General features: G+C 50.8%; 2 protein-coding genes across 2 annotated transcripts in view; one reads left to right on the top strand and one right to left on the bottom strand.

Annotated features, from left to right (window-relative positions):
* LOC122363598 (disks large-associated protein 5-like) overlaps positions 1 to 19,266 on the top strand; it is a 152,376-nt gene that overhangs the window by 92,662 nt on the left and 40,448 nt on the right. The gene's annotated exons all lie outside the window — the stretch shown is intronic.
* On the bottom strand, positions 6,140 to 8,599 carry LOC122363596. The gene is made up of 3 exons (XM_043333064.1): positions 8,263 to 8,599; positions 7,490 to 7,603; positions 6,140 to 6,570 (listed from the first exon to the last, which is right to left on the bottom strand). Exons 1-3 carry the CDS (start codon positions 8,337 to 8,339, stop codon positions 6,180 to 6,182), a joined length of 582 nt encoding a protein of 193 aa, XP_043188999.1. The 5' UTR covers positions 8,340 to 8,599; the 3' UTR covers positions 6,140 to 6,179.

Raw genomic sequence — 19,266 nt, 5'->3', positions numbered from 1 at the left:
CTCCCTAAAGCCAATTAGCCAATTACCTAAAGTTCAAATAGCTGTGGGCGGGGAACACCAGCACAACAATATTTTTAAGTAGCCACCATTCTAGTACCTTTTTATCCCTCAAAGGAGTGGACGCGCCAAAACTGCCCCGAGCGTTCGTCTGATCGTTTTAAAAAAATGGTCGCAGTCGATTCGTCGGATCAGTACCTAACTACAAAACTACAAACTAGCCTCAGCCCCATGGCTACCGTCACGAGTAGCTGTACAGACTACAGTGCACATGTAGGGGAAAGGGCGTCAGATGAAACCATGTCGGGCTTTCGCAAAGAGCAAAGAAGTCGCGCAAAAAGGAGCTGATTGCAACGAAACTTCCGGTGCGCTCGAGTTAATCACCTATTTACTTAAAAATAAATCGATATCCCTGATTCAAATAAAGATGACCTTGGTTCACTTTTTCATAACATGCTTTTAATTTAGGTATAGGATAGTTTTTGAAGCTGATTTTGAACTTAACGCCCATCTGAACATTTAAGAAGTAGTTGTGTTGCTTATTACGAGCGAGCGAGCGAGTTCATACTGAATTAAGGGAAAATCCTGAGTATGAGCGGCCGGCCGGCCGGCCGTGGGGACGCTTTTCAAAAGCTAATATCTTTGGAACGGGACATCCGATTGACAAGCGGTCTTCTTTACTGAATGTCACTTTGACGTAAAAGTTCTGTGGTGTGATGGCCACCATGCGTTCTTGCCAACCACCGCACGTGGCGCGTGGTAAAGTTGGACATTTTTTTAAGAACCCCCAAAATTGCAACCTCAATAACGGTACAACGGTTGGGCCGATTGAATTGAAACTCGGTACACAGTTAGGTCTCCATCAGATAATTCATCTGCATGTGTTACGGTTGGGGTGCTACTGCACGTGCGCACGTGCAGGGGGCGTTTCCAGATCTCGAGAACGGCTGGGCCGATTGCGCTCAAATTTGGTACAGGGTTGGGGACCGGTTAGTAGGGTGCCGTGCAAAAGTCATTTTGGACCCCGTTTGCACGTGTGCACGTGCAGAATGCCGCTTCCAGATCTCAGGAACGGCTGGGCCGATTGCGTTCAAATTTGGCACACCGCTAGCGACCGGTTAGAAGGGTGCTTTGCACAAGCCCGTTGGAAGTACCCTCTCGCCCTTCCGCACGTGCAGGGCTCACTATCTCGCTCGCTCGTTCTTCGCCCAAAAGGCGTTTTACTGGTACATATGTATAACATGTTAGGAAGCAATCGGTGGTGGTCATCCACTATTAGGTACCGGTCGATCTGACCTGACCTGATCTACCCCAAATGCATGGAGTCATCTTCGTTCAAAACTAAGATAACATTCGTAATCAGAACCTCGAAAAACCATCACAACTTACATTCGCAAAGTTCTAGCAGGTCCCGAGTTTCCCTACTTATTGGCGATGACCTGAGTCCTGAGATGACCCGAAACCTTGTAAATGGGTATCATCGGCTTTCTCTCGTCACGGGCAGCATGCTCTTTTTTCCGCAAACCTCTAGATCGATCAGGGGTCGAAAGCATACCTCAGCGTTACATATACGTTATACGTTAGCGACTGGGAACCCACCAATAGAAGGGCTACAGCGAAGCAGAAAACATATTCGATAGCTCTTTCAACGCTCTTTCGCTAGCTTCGCGTCAGATTTCATCTCAGGTCTATGTTTTGCCCATAGAAGGCCAACAGCTAACTGGGCAGATTCTACCGAAACATTTGCTTTGCAATAACTTTAGATTCCGTGAATTTGTATGATATTTACATATGTTGTCTTGTCACCACCGTGTTTATCTCTTTGAGACGCGTCACATAAGTTAAAATTTGACCATTCAGAATTAACGTTAAAACGACCTCAGGTCAACGTTATGTCCTGATCGAAAAAGGATCCTTTTTCCTCCTGCTGCATATGAATGGATCCGTGTTGTTGAGCTGAACAGTGAACACCTTCCAGGTGCTGTCATCGCTCTACCGCGTCTTCGTCAAAGGTTGTAGAAAAAAATGCTGGTGGCCATCGATGGACATTTCCACTAATGACCTTTCGAGTCATCACTCGCCATAAGTTGCACCCTGTCCCTGGCAATGATGAGCTGATTTGTCATGGCTCCAAAGATATTTTGCGTTTCTGACGAACTTTTCAAAGCAGGAGGCATTCGTGCTTTTTCCAATTTCTCATTATTTTCTAATGATGAGGTCACGTATTTGACCTGCCTCCAGATCATAGATGTAAATCCTCAGAATCATGAATTGCTGACACGTATAACCCCATACATTAGGTATACCTACAGTGTACCAAATTTCGAAGTTATGGGAGAAAAGCTACAAGAATGGCGAGAGGGGAAAGTTTGATAGAGGTATATACCGTATAACTGAACTTGACATGGCGACCTGGCCTTAAGTGACCAGTGATAATTTTTACACAAGTGATGTAGGTAGGTATACTTACCTAATAGGTTATACCAAATTTCACGGCGCTGCGCGCCGATTTGTTACACGCGCACACACACACACATACGCACGCACAAAACTGGGAAGTGTGGCAAAAAAAAAAAAACACCCCTACCCATCGGGTGAAGACTAGAAAGCCGACCCCCCCCCCCCCCACTCAAAAATCCGTGGCGACGCCCCTGGTTAGAGCTTCTAACTGGTGATACGGAGATTGGTGGTTCGAATCCACTCGGCGACTTCAATTTTCGTGTCATCTCAGTAGACGGAACTATGGTCAAGCATACCCATTTTCGGGAACGCATTTTCGTTCCCATGTTTGGGAACGATAAAACCAAATATGGGAATGCCATGTCGGCATTATTTAAAACAAGAAAAAGAACCGTTAAATGACGTCCAAAAAATATAAAACGATCGTGAACCGCCTGATATTTGTCTCAATATTGTTGGGAAAGAGTTTGATATTGTAAGGCCCATCGTAGTTTCAAATCGTTCCCCTATTTCTAAAGCAGTCCATCACCCGGGCCGCGAGCCCAAATTTGGGAACGCTCTCGTACACCGGCGCTGCAAGCGTTCCTTATTATGGGAACGGCGTACCCAAAATTGGGAACGATTTCACCGACGCCTTTCACGGGCTCTTTTCATTAACAAGCATCACGACCAATGCCGCAAGTTATTGTTAACGCAATAATCATAAGATGACATTTCCGGCAAGACCGCCCCATGTTTCGCCGGGTCTTCTGCGCTCTTATTCCCGTCGATCCCGCAGCGGGCACGCCCCCCTCTGCAGGATTACGTAATTCACAACGCTCAGCGACGTTCAACAAGGTCTTCCATACCTATATCCACCGTCCGCGCCGAGGATGGAGGCATGTCAAGCACCTGTCTGTTTAACACTGACAGTTGACGAGCACAAGCAAGCATCCAAAAATGGGAACGCTGAATATGTTTCACTCTCAAAACACCTAGTCCCAATGCAAGTCTAGTTTTTTCCTTTCTTAATGAGTGTAAGTGGCAAAAAGCCTGGTAGGATGGCCATGATCGAAATCAGCATAAAAATTATAAATAAGCCACACAGAGCGACCCAAGGCCGTATATAGGAGGTAACAGCATTTCGCGTTTGTTTACTTTTGCTCAGCTGACGAAAATGACGTCACCGAGTTTCTGAAGCTCGAGGCCGTCATTCGGCTATTGCGTAAGAGCATCTTCAAAAATTCAAAACATCGGGGAAAATACGTCGATTTCATCGATTTTTTCGTTCAATGATACTTTAGAGGGACTTGTGAACACATGTTATTCGTTTAAAATTTCGAAACTGTCTTATACATACTCCCGACAATCACAATCATGGAAGGTAATGCACTATGAAAATCCACGGCAGAGCTGGGCTAATGTCGGTCGGCAGGGAGCCAGGGATCGTTATCCGCGTATGTTTGTCCAGGTTGTCTAGGTCCGGCCGAGAGGCTATGCAGCGCCGCGGAGACGTTCAGACGGTTGTTGTTCCTGCTGCGTGGCAGCGGCGTGCCTCCCTCGGACCTGATCTACGAGCCGTGCGCCGAGCCCGGGGACGATCCGACCGACAGCGCGAGAGCGAGTGCGGCGTGGCGGCCATGGTGAGCTCGCCGGCGTCGGGCGCCCACCACTCGGTGGGCTCGGTGCGCCGCACACGCCACACCGTGTGCATCTGCATACTCCTCTGCTGGTTATAGGCGACGCACAGCGCCGGCCGCCGGCACACGCACACCACCGAGACCGGCTGTTCGTGGCCAGAGACGGCTCACAGCTGCCTATCCTGATGATGTGCGGCGCGACGTCGTCTGGTGGGTGGAACAGGGAAAACAGCGTCGGCAGATTGTCCTCTGTGACATGTCCCAGGGGTAGGAACCTTAGTGGCTAGTCACCAGATGTCTCTGAGGGAGCACAGCAGTCACCATACGGTGATCTATTAGACTGTCAGTGTCCTCAAGAATTCAAGATCACCAAACGGCCAGTTTGGCCAATCACAACACCGTGCCGAAAAGTGACGCCGATGGATGAAGTACCCTACCACAGTACCCTCTAGATCACAGGCATCAGAATACTAGGATTGAAGTACAACATCGGTCAGCCGCCTCGGGCATCATTCGTGATGACGTCCACATCAGGCCGCGGAAAACATCACGGACGGTCATAGCACATTACAAATAGTAAGTAGAACTAGGAACTGCTTCAACAGAACGAAACTCAATCAACATCAAAAGCATTTCACAGCTTTCAGTATCACAAACCGTAGTGTGAAACAGTTCACCGTGTTCACAGCAGAGACAACATCTGTAAGAAACTACTCATCTCTAATAACAATCTCTATGTAATGTCCACCTGGCTGGACACACGAGTCACATCCGAACCTCCCAAGCTCATCACCTGACCAGATGAGAAACCCTCTCCAGACACACCGTCCCGTCTCTTCTGAACCGGTTTCCGGCCCTGGCGACATCAGGGCCGGCCCGACCCGTTCCCTGTACTATCTGGCTCTGGCAATGGCACTGAGCGTCCAGTAGGTTGAACATTAGAATGTCAGGGTGTCACCACCATCGCCCCTTCCCTCTGCGACTCGCTGCCACTCCCCCTCCTCCCCAGTTCACTAGACCCGCCGCGGGTTAGCCGCCCTGTGGCGTGGCACCGGCAGGGGCGGACTCAGCCGAACTCGTCCAGTAGATCTCCCGCCCGTGTGCCGTCCGTCCGGCGGAGAGGCCGACAGGACCGGGCATCTCTCTCGGTAGTCGCCTGCCCAGCTACCCGGTCGGCACCGCTGACTGAACCTCCAGCGCCGCCTCCACCGCTACTGTGTACACCCTCCTTCCGCAACGGTGGAGACAGGTACACCAGCTGGACCACCGACTCCCGCGCACAGTCCAGCAGCGAGGTCTGTCCAGCCCCGTCTGTCGGCGGTTCACTGAACCTCCAGAGACGGTCGCACTTGAGTTCATGCCCTCGCTGATCCGAGAAACATCTAGGTGAGCAGAGTCATCAGCTGAGTGACTGTCACTAGAGGTCCTGCCACCGTTACACTTACGACCCCCCACCGGAGCCAGTACCAGATGTCGAACAAGGTAGGCTGTTGAAGCAGCGCACGGCCGCGGCTGACTCCGATATCACTCGGCTGGAACTCTCGTCCTCGGCGTGCCGCTGCTCGGCACGGCGGGGCGAGACAGCGACCGCAGCAACCACCCCACCGTCTCAGAGTCACTCACCCCGACCGGCTCCGAGTCACGCGACTCAATCATTCAACACTCGCCCATCACCCGTCGCGCCACCACACCGGCCGCACACACGAGGAGCGCACCGACCGGCCCCATCCGGCCAATGTCAGCCGGCCAACTGGCGGGGTCACAGGTTGGCAGGCGGCCAGGCGCCGCCGCCCTGTCCAAACAGAAGTATGCACATTGCACATCCTATAATGTCCGAAGGCAACGTGCCGACCGACGGCCTCGTCTGCGTAGGAGGTGAGCGCACCGACTACCGCTTGCTCTTCGCGTGTTGGGCTAGCTTCCTCAGCTGGTACTTTTCCGCTTCAGCTGCTGCTCGAGCGGTGTTGAGCCAGCGGAGTCGCAGGTGCAGCCGCGTGCTTGCCAGCTTCCTGGCGATTCGCTCGTCCAGCCCTGGAGCTCGGGCGAGCACGCAACCTGTCAGGCGCTTCACGATGCCAGGCGTCTTGACCGCGGTCGGCCCCATCACGTCACTGAACGTGTCGTTGAAATCTTCCACCACGCCCATCCACCACTGGCTGGGGACGTAGAGGCTGCCGCGGCTGATTGTCTCCAGCCAGCGGCTCGGTACGGACGCTGGCGCCAGAGAAGACGAGGTCGGTTGGCCGAGGTCGCCGCGGATCTGCCGGCATTTGAATGCCACATAGCCGGCCACGAACGCGAGCGCCTCGCGGTTGACGCCGAGTTCAGCGGTCCGCGGTCGAGTATTGGATGGCCCGGCCTCTTCTGTGTCCGGACTGTTGTCCTCGTGAGCAGGAGGGGCGGGTGGCAGAGGCGGCTGGCCCATCGCCGACTGGTAGGCGGCCTCCCATTGCTCGTGCTGCTCGGCAGCCTCCTCGTCGGCTGGATCGCGAAGCTGAAACGAGACAATGCATCAATTACGATTGATTCAGAGTATATGGCCGATCTGGTTTCTCACTACCGTGAGGACGAGTTTCTTACGTATCGCTGGGTAGGAGACAAACATTGTTTATTGTTTATTCACTGTATCGCCGACAGACATAATCCACTTAGAGGCGAAGTCAGTAGTTAAAACACTGTAGCTCACGCTAAAATAAATACTACATCAGAGCTCGATGATATAAGTGTGTGTAAACATGCAAGCATATCTAAAAATAACAGTACTTATAAGAGTAAAGGTGAAAGCGACAATAAAGAGAGTGCAAATGTAGTAAAATATACATCCTAAAAATATACATGTTCGGCGGGTACTATCTATAAAATGTGCGACCCCAAGATACCATAAACTGACTATACACTGTATGGTATACATACAGTCTCTCTTTGATGGTAGGTACCAGCTGTTTGAGTTCGTATAATCTGGCAATGAGTCCCAAGTTAATCCGACCTCTTTCGCTTCGATAAAATAGGTACGGGGACCCGCAGTTGCTACTGTACAGGGACCCTGAGTAAATTGTCCCAGCACCCTCACAGGGAACAACGATAAGCTGTCAGAGGGCACGCACAGAAAACTTCAGCTGCTCTTGTACAGGGACCAGCAGTCGATATCAATGTTATCGGTTGTTACTGGGCAGGACAGACGGCTAGAGTTGGGGTTCGTGTACAGTAGCAACTGCGGGTCCCCGTACCAGGGGTGGAGATTAGATTAATTATTATTAGATCAATTAAATAACACAACACAACACAAGATTAGATCAATTAAATATTTTACTTTGAGGAAAAAGGTCAACTTTAAACACCGATTATATAAAAATGTTCATGAGTCTGATATAAAGATTTAAATTTGATGAAACATAGGACATAGGTAGTATTACCTGCTGTCGCTGCCACTGATCTCCATCTGTCCAGGCCCTTGTTCAAGAAGCTGTTTCACCACCACCCTCTCCTTCCTCTGCTCGAGTCGGCCTCCCCTGGTGTCATCTCCTGGCCTAAACAAACAGAGATAGAACATTTATTTTGGATTACAATAAAAATGAAACACCTTTAGCCTGACAGCAAAATGTGGCAGATTTAAACAAGATCTGAATAATGCAGACATCAGAACAGGGCAGGTTTCAGAATTCAGGGATGTCAGGGCAAAAGGGAGAAGATCTGAGGCAGAAAAATGGGAAAAGAAGTAGGAAGCTTGAGTATCTCTGCAGGGTCCGGGCAGAGGAGATCAGTGCACATTGGGTGCGATTTTGTGCTTTTAGCCCAGAACAGTGTCAAGCTCCCTGCCATAATTTGCAGACTGATCCTTCAGTACAGATGAACCACAACAACTGGGCCCTGTTCTTGAGCACCCATGAGGTAGCTACCTACTGTGAAAGTTGAAACTTACAAAATTATGAAATTGACGGTGAACCAGGAATGATGTCAAGGAAATTAAGAAAGTGGGAGGGGCATGTGATATGATATCAACAGGCTGTAATGAGCCTATGTGCCTCAGTGGTGGAAACAATCCCAACTGCAGGCACGGCATGCATCTTATTCTAACGACAAAAGAACACAAAGAAAAAAACCTGACGTACAACCATATTCATAAAAGCTTATACTCAAACTACCTTATCATGGGCAACATGAGTTTTAACATTTAATAAAAACACACCTTGACAGTGATGAGGCTGAGGGTAGGTTCCTTGAAGAGATGGCATCTGGTTTCAGTGAAGGCTTCACATTTGGCATCAGAGTTCTCTTGACTAGATATGATGGATCATAGTCAGTCTCAACAAAGTGTTCAGAGCACACAACAGCGTTTTTTTACATTGAATTGATCTTGGCGGTAACACCTATGCACCCACGCAGCCTGGACTTCGGGATTCTTTGGAAATCTAAAAAATGAGGCTTCAGTTTTCTTGTTCGACCAACCTCCACTCCAGACCTTACATGTAGCTACAGCACAGGCTGGCATCTTGATTCAGTTATCTAAAATAAAATCTTACATTTTAAAGCAGGGGTCGGCAAATGGTGGGGCATGCCCCCTTTGGGGGTAATGAAACCCTTTCGGTGGGGGTAATGAGGGATTCTGAAAAAAACCTATCTTTTTAGAGATAGGGGCTCCATTGATGGAACCATCGTGACTGTTGCATCCCAGAGTTCAAAGATTAGCCCAGGTCAAAGGCACAGCACACATTGATAAGATACCAATTTTCACGTAGCTGCTCGCCTCACCAATCACCATCCCACCGCGGTTCCGTACAGTCGTATAAAAGCAGCTGCATTTTTAACCGTCGCCCGTCTGTTGGCGCTTCCACAGCCGGTACCGGCTGTGGGGAGGAGTCGATCGGACCCCCGCGGCCTCTCGGACTCTGAGATGAGCTGTGCATAAAAAAACGAGCGTATTACCCGTGACTATAGGAAGCCGTTGCTGCCCATTTTTAAGGTCCTTGGTCATTTCGTCTCATTCCGGAGGTCATAGACAAGTGTCGAGAAAATCGGGACCCGCTATAACTTCTTGAAGTGAGATTTTATGGCTCAAGATGACCTCCAGAAAAAGCTCATAAGCCAATGATCATTATGGGTCCATAGGCCAGTTTTACCGACAGAAAAATAGCTGCCTGCCGGAATTTTTCGCCTTAAGACCGCTTCACATACGGAGCGTAAACGGTAAAGCCCTATCCACTTACATGCTCATCGCGCTTACGCTCCGTATGTGAAGCCAATGATTACGTAAACGTAAACGTAAGCGGTAAAACCCTATCCACTTACATGCTCATCGCGCGTATGTGAAGCGGTTTTTAGGCAAAAACTCCGGCAGGCGGCTATTTTTCTGTTGGTAAAACTGGCCTCAGGAATTCCCGGGCAGGTTAACCCTCGCCCGTATAGGGGGGGGGGGGTCGAACGGACCCCCCCATGGTTTTTCGCAAATAACTCGCGTAAAAAGCGGCCGATCGCGACGAAACTTTCAGTACCCTCGCGTTAATCAATTTTACACCTACCCTGAAAATTTCATGACCCTGACCCCAATGACCTTTGACCTGTGACCTACTTTTCGAGACCATGTTTGGCCGGAATCGCGATTCGGCGTATGTCGGCTCGCATTAGCCGCGCGTTTGCAGTCTTTTCGTGGTTTCAAGCGTTCAAACATGTGATATGATGTTGCCCCCATGCATTAGGGGGGGGGGGGGTCAAGGTCACCTGAAGCTCAGGTCAGGTCATTGACCTTTGGTGACCTCGGTTCACTTTTTTGAGTTTTACATGTTGCTAGACCAGTTTTTGGAGCTGAATTCGAATTTAGCAACCATATGAACATTTACGAAGTAGTTTTGGTGCCTTCGTAACATGTTACGAAGCTGTCAGAGGCGGTTGACACCTACTAGGAATACCCGGCAGGATACCTACTGGTTGACCTGACCTGACCTGACCCGACCTGGACTAAATGCATAAAGACATCATCTGTGATCAAAACTAACACGATATTCGTGATCAGCGCCCCGAAAAACCCCATAGCAGCCACACTTTACGACGTTCTAACAGGTCCCGATTTTCCCGACTTTTGGGTCATTGACCTGACCTGCAAGGTCAACCAATGACCTAGGACCTTAAAATTAGGTATCATCGGCTTCCTCTCGTCACGGGCAACACGCTCGTTTTTTCCGCGAAGCTCTAGCTCGATCAGGGGCGAAACGGCAAGGGGGGGGGGGTCCAACGGACCCCCCTCCCCCTTATACGTTCGCGGCTGGAAAAACACCAATACGGGCGAGGGTTAAGAAAAAAAATGATTGGCTCGAGGGTACAATTTGGTCGTGATCCAACGGCTTTTACGTGAGCTTTTAACGAAAAATCACCCGCCGCCCCTATATGTATGTACGAGGGTTAAATGGGATATACTAAATGCTTTGTGGAGGAAGTGTCATGTTTTAACCCTCGCCCGTATAGGGGGGGGGGGGGGTCGAACGGACCCCCCCCCATGGTTTTTCGCGAATAACTCGCGTAAAAAGCGGCCGATCGCGACGAAACTTTCAGTACCCTCGCGTTAATCAATTTTACACCTACCCTGAAAATTTCATGACCCTGACCCCAATGACCTTTGACCTGTGACCTACTTTTCGAGACCATGTTTGGCCGGAATCGCGATTCGGCGTATGTCGGCTCGCATTAGCCGCGCGTTTGCAGTCTTTTCGTGGTTTCAAGCGTTCAAACATGTGATATGATGTTGCCCCCATGCATTAAGGGGGGGGTCAAGGTCACCTGAAGGTCAGGTCAGGTCATTGACCTTTGGTGACCTCGGTTCACTTTTTCGAGTTTTACATGTTTCTAGGCCAGTTTTTGGAGCTGAATTCGAATTTAGCAACCATATGAACATTTACGAAGTAGTTTTGGTGCCTTCGTAACATGTTACGAAGCTGTCAGAGGCGGTTGACACCTACTAGGAATACCCGGCAGGACCCCTACTGGTTGACCTGACCTGACCTGACCCGACCTGGACTAAATGCATAAAGACATCATCTGTGAGCAAAACTAACATGATATTCGTAATCAGCGCCCCGAAAAACCCCATAGCAGCCACACTTTACGACGTTCGAACAGGTCCCGATTTTCCCGACTTTTGGGTCATTAACCTGACCTGCAAGGTCAACCAATGACCTAGGACCTTAAAATTAGGTATCATCGGCTTCCTCTCGTCACGGGCAACACGCTCGTTTTTTTTTTCGCGAAGCTCTAGCTCAATCAGGGGCGAAACGACAAGGGGGGGTCCAACGGACCCCCCCCCCTTATACGTTCGCGGCTGGAAAAACACCAATACGGGCGAGGGTTAAATTTGATGCATTGGAAATGCAGAAATACCCAAAGAGTTCCAGAAAGGTATGGAATTTCAGTAAACTTGGTTGTGACAGCAATGGGGTCTGGTAGGTGGGGGTAATGGACCTGCCTGGCGCCTAAAAAGGGGGCACAACCCCGAGTGACCTGCCGACCACTGTTTTAAAGCATCACAATCTCAAAACAACATCAATCATTGAAATGACAACATGCATATTTCTGCAGAAAAATTCAAATCGGTTCATGTCACACACGCGCCATATACGCAGAAGACTTGTTAAGCTGCCTTAAACAGCTGCAAAATAACTCACTTTGTGCTTAAGTTACTGCTACGCTTTATCGCAGAAACCAAGTAAAACAACACACTGGTATCTTTAGACAATGTGAAAAACGCACAATTCAATCGATTTGGACCAAAAACTGCGAAATTTATTTACCAAAGCCCTCAGAAAACGGGAAAGAAGCGGAAACGCAGTGACGTCATATGGGCCGGAGTGCACCGCCGGAGCCTTCCCTATGGCTCAACATAAAGTCGGAAGCCCCTGGAGCGACCTATATAAAAGAAATTCCCCCAAAACGATCATGCTTAGAAAAACCGAAGACAAAAACCACGCTCATGAAGCTCCTTAAAAACAACGCTGAACAGCTATAATAGTATCCAAATAAAATATGTCTTTCAGGGCTGATAAAATACAGCTGAATAATTTTCGACCATTTAAACTGAGTTTACAACAGTAGTTCGGTAAAATCACGCACGTTCTACGCGGTCGTCCGCCTCGACACCAAATGTCAACAATATTACTGTTGTGTATTTGCGGTGTTCTGCTAGCAATTATAAAATGACCTCAACATGGAGGTGCCGAGCAGTCCAATGTCTCCCGCAAATATTGTGATTGTTTTTGGATAAAATCTGGGTTCGAGGGGGACTTGGGAGTGACATGAAAAATGGAATACAGGAAGTGATATATTGTGATTTTGAATATTGAATAGACTGAAGAAAGGAATAATATCTGGAACATTTGGTGACCGTGACAGGACACGATGGAGGAGTATATACAATTGGCAGAAAGGTGTGGATTGAGTGGATCAGAAGCCTTGGCGTATGCCACTGAACAGAAGGAGAAGGCGGACGAAAGAGCGGAGAGAATCGCAGCCAGAGAAGAGAGAGAAAAAGAGAGACAAGAGAGAGAAAAAGAGAGACAATTTGAAGTTACGGCCAGAGAAGAGAGAGAAAAAGAGGGACAGCATGAGCTAGAGCTGGAGCGCATCCGAGCGGAGAGAGCGAGTTCAACAGAACAACAGGCGGCGTCGGCCAAGAAGCCCAAGTTACCTGCGTTCGTGGATGGCAAGGACGATTTGGACGCCTACCTGGCGCGGTTCGAGAGGACAGCAGCTCGGTGCGGGTGGGCCAGAGAGGAATGGGCCACTAACTTGAGTGCTCTTCTGACCGGGAGGGCTCTCAACGTGTATTCTCGGCTAAGCGAGCGTGATGCAAATGACTACCAGCAAGTAAAGGAAGCCCTGCTACAGCGCTACGGTTTGACGGCGGAGGGCTATCGCCGTAAGCTCCGAGAGAGCGGACCCGAGCCGGATGAGAGCCCACCTCAATATCTGGAGCGGCTGACGGGCTACCTGCGCCGTTGGGTGAGCTTGGCTGGCGAGGATTTAGAAGACCTAGTTGTGTATGAACAGTTTATGGAAGCATGTCCGAAACAACTGCAGACGCATCTACGCGAGCGCGTTGACTATGACCTGAAAGATTTGGGTGAGCAGGCTTCAAAATTCCTAGAAGCTCACGGCCGCTCGCTTTACAACTGGCCCAGACGCGCCAACGCCAGTGGTGATTCATCCTCCTCGCCCTCTCCACAGGCTTACGGTTCAGCAACTGCGCTACCGACGGCGGTCCAAGATGGTTGCGTCTTTTGTGGGTACCCTCATCCATCGGAAGAGTGTAGGAAGACGCGGGACCTCACGCCGGCTGAGCGACGAGAGCGCTTGATGCGCCGAGCGGGGTGCTTCTGGTGCCTGAAGCCGGCCTCTCACCGAGCAGTTGACTGCCGCCAGGGCCTGGCGCGCTGCTCGATCTGTAATGGCAAGCACAATCCCCTGCTATGCGACCGGTCGTCTGTGCCAGCAGCAGCGAGGGGCAGCCAGTCGAGCAGCGGCACGTCACCCGCTCAATCAGCCACGGTGACGGCGGCCAGTCGCACAGCCACCGAACCTGACCGTGTCGTGCTCATGCAGACGGCCAAAGTGGAGGCATCTGGACTGAAGAGCACGTGCCGCGTGCGAGTCATGTGTGACTCAGGCAGCAACGCCACCTTCATCAGATCTGACACAGCACACATGCTGGGCTGTCGGATTCAGACAAGACAACCGCTCCAGGTGAGCACATTCGGAGGAGGAAAGGCGTCGCATCAGCTGAGTGAGAAGGTGGAAGTGGGACTGACCACACAGGATGGGTCACTGCTACGTGTCGAGGCCTACAAGATTCCCAATATATGTGGCCCTCCGCCTGTCATCGGCATAGAAGAAATACAGCTTCATGAACACCTGAGAGGTCTGAAGCTGGCGGAGGAACCAGGTGCTGCGCTGGCCAGTGGTGGTGAAATTGAGATTCTCCTCGGCCAGGACGTCCTGCAGGACGTTTTTGACGGTGACATGCGCGTCGGTCAGTCCGGGCCAATGGCGATCAGCTCGCGGTTTGGCTGGATCGTATGCGGGCGGTCAGGCTGCGCCACTCCAGCCCCACAAGAGATGATGGCCAACTTCGTGCACACGAAGACGGAGTCGGTGAAGGCGACGCTGGATGACTTGTGGACGCTGGAAGGCATCGGGATCAGCAGTGATGGTGTAGGAGATGGCAGCGTGAAGAAAACGCAGGAAGCCGCTGCCCTGCAGCAGTTCAATGAAACCTGCACTCGCCTTCCTGACGGGCGCTATCAGAACCGTTGGCCATGGAAACATGACACCGGGGACCTCCCCTCAAACGAAGCCATGGCGCTCTCTCGCCTGGAGGCGTGCGAGCGGAGCCTGAGGAAGACTGGAAAACTGAGGCAATATGACAATGCAATCCAAGACTACATCGATCAAGGTCACGCTGAAGAGGCACCCCAGATCCCCACTGGGAAGGTGCATCTACTCCCGCACCATGCAGTCTTCAAGGGAGACAAGATCGGGATTGTCTTTGACGCTGCCGCTGGCCATCCCAACTCGCTGAACGATCACGTCCTCTCTGGTCCAAACATGATTGCTGACCTTACCGGAGTGCTGCTCCGATTTCGAACGAGAAGGATCGGAGTCACCGCTGATATTGAGAAGGCATTCCTTCAGCTGGCTCTACATCCTGATGACCGGGATGTCACGAGGTTCCTGTGGAGGAAGGATGCCTCCGATCTCCGCCCCACCACCTACCGCATGACGCGTGTGGTGTTCGGAGTGACCGCTTCGCCATTCCTGCTTCAGGCAAGCGTACGTCAACATCTGCAGCAGTATGAGGAGGCAGACGGACAGCTGGTCGCTCGCCTGCGGCGCGACCTATACTGTGATGATTTAATCACCAGCCTGAATACACAGGAAGAGGCTGAAGAGCTGTCACAGCGGACCCAAGAGATCTTCAATGATGCCAAGATGAATATGAGACACTGGACCTACAGCTTTGAGACGGACAAGGAGGCACACAAGCCTCTTGGCGAGGAGGCAACAGCTGAGCGTAAAGTGCTGGGCATCTGCTGGATCCCAGGGGACGATCAGCTGGTGTTCAAAACTGCCTTTCTGACGCAGCTCGGTCGAGAAGCACCGGAAACGAAGCGGAACATTCTAAGCGTCTCAGCGCGCTTTTACGACCCGCTTGGCCTTCTTGTTCCCTTTCTGGTTCGAGCGAAGCTTCTGCTGAAGAGATTATGGATCGCTGGCCATTCCTGGGATCAGACGGTAGCCAGTGACGTGCGCAAGGACTGGAGAAAGTGGCTTCTGGAGCTGGAGCAGATCGACGGTTTCAGCATCCCACGTCCCTACGCGACCGGCGGGGACTGCGGCTATCAGCTACACATGTTCTGCGACGCCAGTATGGAGGCCATGGCAGCAGCTGTGTACGTCAAACCGGAAGACAACTCACGCGCGCCCACTCTGGTGATGGCTAAGGCCCGTCTCGCCCCACGCCAAGCCATGTCAGTGCCTCGTCTCGAGCTGACAGCGGCCGTGATCGGTGCCCGGTTAGTCACCTACGTGCAAAGTCAACTAGACATCACCACCGAAATCAGCGGCTGCTGGACTGACTCGATGGTAGCGCTTCACTGGATTAGAAGCAATTCCCAGCGGTGGGGAGTATACGTGCGAAACAGAATCAACGAGATCCAGAGCCTCTGCCCGCCGACCTTGTGGAAGCATGTCCCGGGCAATCAGAATCCTGCTGATCTGCCATCCAAAGGAGTACCGGCGGCGCAGCTGAGGAGCAGCCTCTGGCTGCATGGCCCAGAGTGGCTGGAAGGCGACAATTCAGTCTGGCCTCCGCAGACTCCGACAAGCAACGAGCCAGCCGAATGTACAGTGGAAGCAAAGAAGATGGCGCTCACAACGGTAGGAACTCGCGCCAGATCCACTGGGATCGGACAAGTGATGGACATCAACCGCTACAGCAGCTGGAGGAAGCTGATAAGGATCACCGCCTGGGTGCTAAGATGGGCTCGAGGCCGCAGCTTGGCGACAAGCATCAGCGGTCCTTTGTCGACAAGTGAAATCAGCACCGCTGAGCGTCTGTGGGTCATGGACGCCCAACGAACCGAGTACGGCCAAGACCTGGATGCCCTCCAAGCGGGTCTTGACCTGCCGCGTCAGTCGAGCTTGAAGGCTCTCAACCCCGTGCTAGAAGAGGGCATACTGAGAAAGGATGGACGACTTCAGTATTCCAGTCTCTCAGAAGAGGAGATACGACCGGTGATTCTCCCGCCTGGTCACCGGCTGGTTTATCTCCTGGCTATGAAGATCAACGAAGAACTCTGTCACGCTGGAGTTCAGCAAGTTGTGGATGCCATCAGAGATCGCTATTGGATCAGAGATCGCACCCGGGGGCGGCAAACCGTGCGCGCCTCCCTGAACCAGTGCCGCAAATGCCACTTGTTCCGAGCCCAACCGTTCGCCATGAGACCGGCTCCTCTGCCTCGGAGCCGGGTGACAGCCGCTCGACCCTTCAGCTGCACTGGCATCGACTACGCTGGGCCGCTATATGTGAAGCGGCCGTTTGGATCCGAGCCCGAGAAGGTCTACATAGCGGTTTTCACCTGTGCCGTCACGCGCGCCCTGCATCTGGAGCTGGTGGGTTCCCTGCGGACGGAAGACTTCCTCCGCGCCTACCGTCGTTTTGCCGCTCGCAGACTCAGTCCGACCAGCATTATCAGCGACAATGCCACCTACTTCAAGGCCGCCTCTGCCGTCCTGGCCACGGAGGGAGTTTCTTGGAGCTTCATCGTGGAGCGGGCTCCATGGTGGGGCGGCTTCTGGGAGTCGATGGTGAAACTTACGAAGCACGCGCTGCGCCGCACACTTGGTGCAGCACTTCTCTCATGGGAGGAGCTAGAGACAGTGCTCTGTTCCGTGGAGGGGGCCATCAATGAACGTCCTCTCACCCAAGTCAGTGATGACCCGGATGACCTGCGACCGCTGAGACCGTCAGACTTCCTTCACTGCTCTCTGGAATCTGGTCAGAGTCCCGTCCGGGAGAGCGAAGCCCAGCGCCTGACACGCCGCCGCCGTTACCAGAGCCGAGTCATGGAATCCCTGTGGAATCGCTGGCAGCGTGAATATCTGAGGCACCTCAGAGATCAGCACCGACCTGAAGTGGAGCTAGCACCCACATCAGGCGATCTCGTGCTGATCGAAGGCGAGACCTCTCCCAATCGCCTGACCTGGACAACTGGCGTGATCTGTGCCGTGCATCCTGGACGGGATGGACGATCCCGTGCTGCCTCGGTGCGCACTGGGCGTGGTATCGTAAGGCGGCCCATACAGAAGCTGTATCTCTTGGAGGCCGCATCAGCCAGCCAGACGTCTCCAGAGGTCTGAGTGAGCGCAAATGGTGAAAGTCAATCCACCAGGAAGGGGCATGGGTGCTCGTGCTCCTATGCTCTCGTCATTGTGTACTATTATGTGTTACTATTGTCTTGACTTCCACCCCGGGGAGTATGTTGTGTATTTGCGGTGTTCTGCTAGCAATTATAAAATGACCTCAACATGGAGGTGCCGAGCAGTGCAATGTCTCCCGCAAATATTGTGATTGTTTTTGGATAAAATCTGGGTTCGAGGGGGGACTTGGGAGTGACATGGAAAATGGAATACAGGAAGTGATATATTGTGATTTTGAATATTGAATAGACTGAAGAAAGGAATAATATCTGGAACAATTACCTCGGGACTGTCCGCGTGTTCGCTTGCATATGTCAGCATCTGGTGTCGCTAGTATGAAACTTCATAACCAGGCGAAAATTATTATAGGTACTTGACCTCAAAATGTAAAAAAAAACGCTTCATTTTCCTTAAAATTGCATGTTAAATGTAGTATAACCCATGTTTTCACCATTCCGTCATTTCAAAAAATCGTTAAAAATATCATTCGACGGTCAATTTCCTTGTTCAACGGTCAGATTAAAGATAATTTTATAGAGACTTAGTAGATAGGTACTTAAATTAGCATGCACTTTTTTGAGACGTGATGCACTAATGAGTTTTAGTGGGCGAACGGCCGAAAAATTACCTTCCGTTCTCATAAATGGGAACGCCCGTTCCCACATTTGGGAACTCAGTTCCCAAAAATGGGAACGTTCCTATATTTGGGTACTCATGACCATAGTTCCACCTACTGATCTGTCATTATGCGTTTTTTTATACATTTGCAACGGCGCGCACCTAAGAAATCAGAGGTAAGTATTCTTCTAATGAATATGTTGCATAAGAGAAATATTTGCAGTCCAACCGATCGGTTCGGTTTCGGTATTTTCCAATGGTTTTGGTTTGAATTTGGTTTGGTATCGGTGTTCTGATTTTCTGTGATTGACATCACTAATGCATAGTGCATACTATGCGAACGTAGCCAATGGAAAGACAAATGGCGCTGGGCGATGGCCATTGATCAATATTTCTCACTGCCAATGGGTGATAGCACGCAGCTCTTGCTGGATATGACAGGGGCGGCGCTGACCTTTTGAAAATAGGTGGGCACTTGGCAAGGTAAAGTACCTAAAAGTAGTGAAAACTAAGATGAAAAGTAAAAAATTGCACGCTGGTTAGTAGGCTATTAGATAGTTTTTCGTGTAAGAATCACCATATACAAAAAAAAAACATTTCGGCATAGCTGTTAGCGTATCACGGGATGAAATTCTTAATTTCCAGCCGTCAAGGAGCGTCATCTGCCCTAACTATAGCTTTTGCATATCTGCCGCCAGGGGGATAAATCCCCTTAGTTGGAATCTGGTTTAAGTAAAAAATATTTACATTAGACGTATATGAAGATAACTCGGAACTGATTGTTATGTTGCATGCTCACGGCGGGCTGTCATCGGTTTATCTCTATACATGTCTCATCTGATCGATGAAATAATACAGGAATCCGTTGTCATTCGAGTGTGTTTCATAGGGTCTGTTCCAGTCGCACTTCCTAACACCTCTAAATTCCCTCAAGAGCAAGATAGAGGAGGTTGGAGCAGGGCGCTCCTTGGCTTTGTAGGGGCTAGATTTGCCACTGGAACAGGGAAGCGATCTTGGAGGAGTTTAGGGGTGTTAGGAAGTGCGACTAGAACAGACCCTATACAGCTCTTCCGACTTCCGACTTTGACGAATATCGACACTCGACAGTGCCGTA

This window comes from Amphibalanus amphitrite, unplaced genomic scaffold (assembly GCF_019059575.1).
Source record: "Amphibalanus amphitrite isolate SeventyFive unplaced genomic scaffold, NRLGWU_Aamphi_draft 000629F_arrow, whole genome shotgun sequence".
Taxonomy (NCBI): Eukaryota; Metazoa; Arthropoda; class Thecostraca; order Balanomorpha; family Balanidae; genus Amphibalanus; species Amphibalanus amphitrite.
Note: the sequence above shows the minus strand (reverse complement) of the source record. Positions and strands in the feature narration are given on the sequence as shown.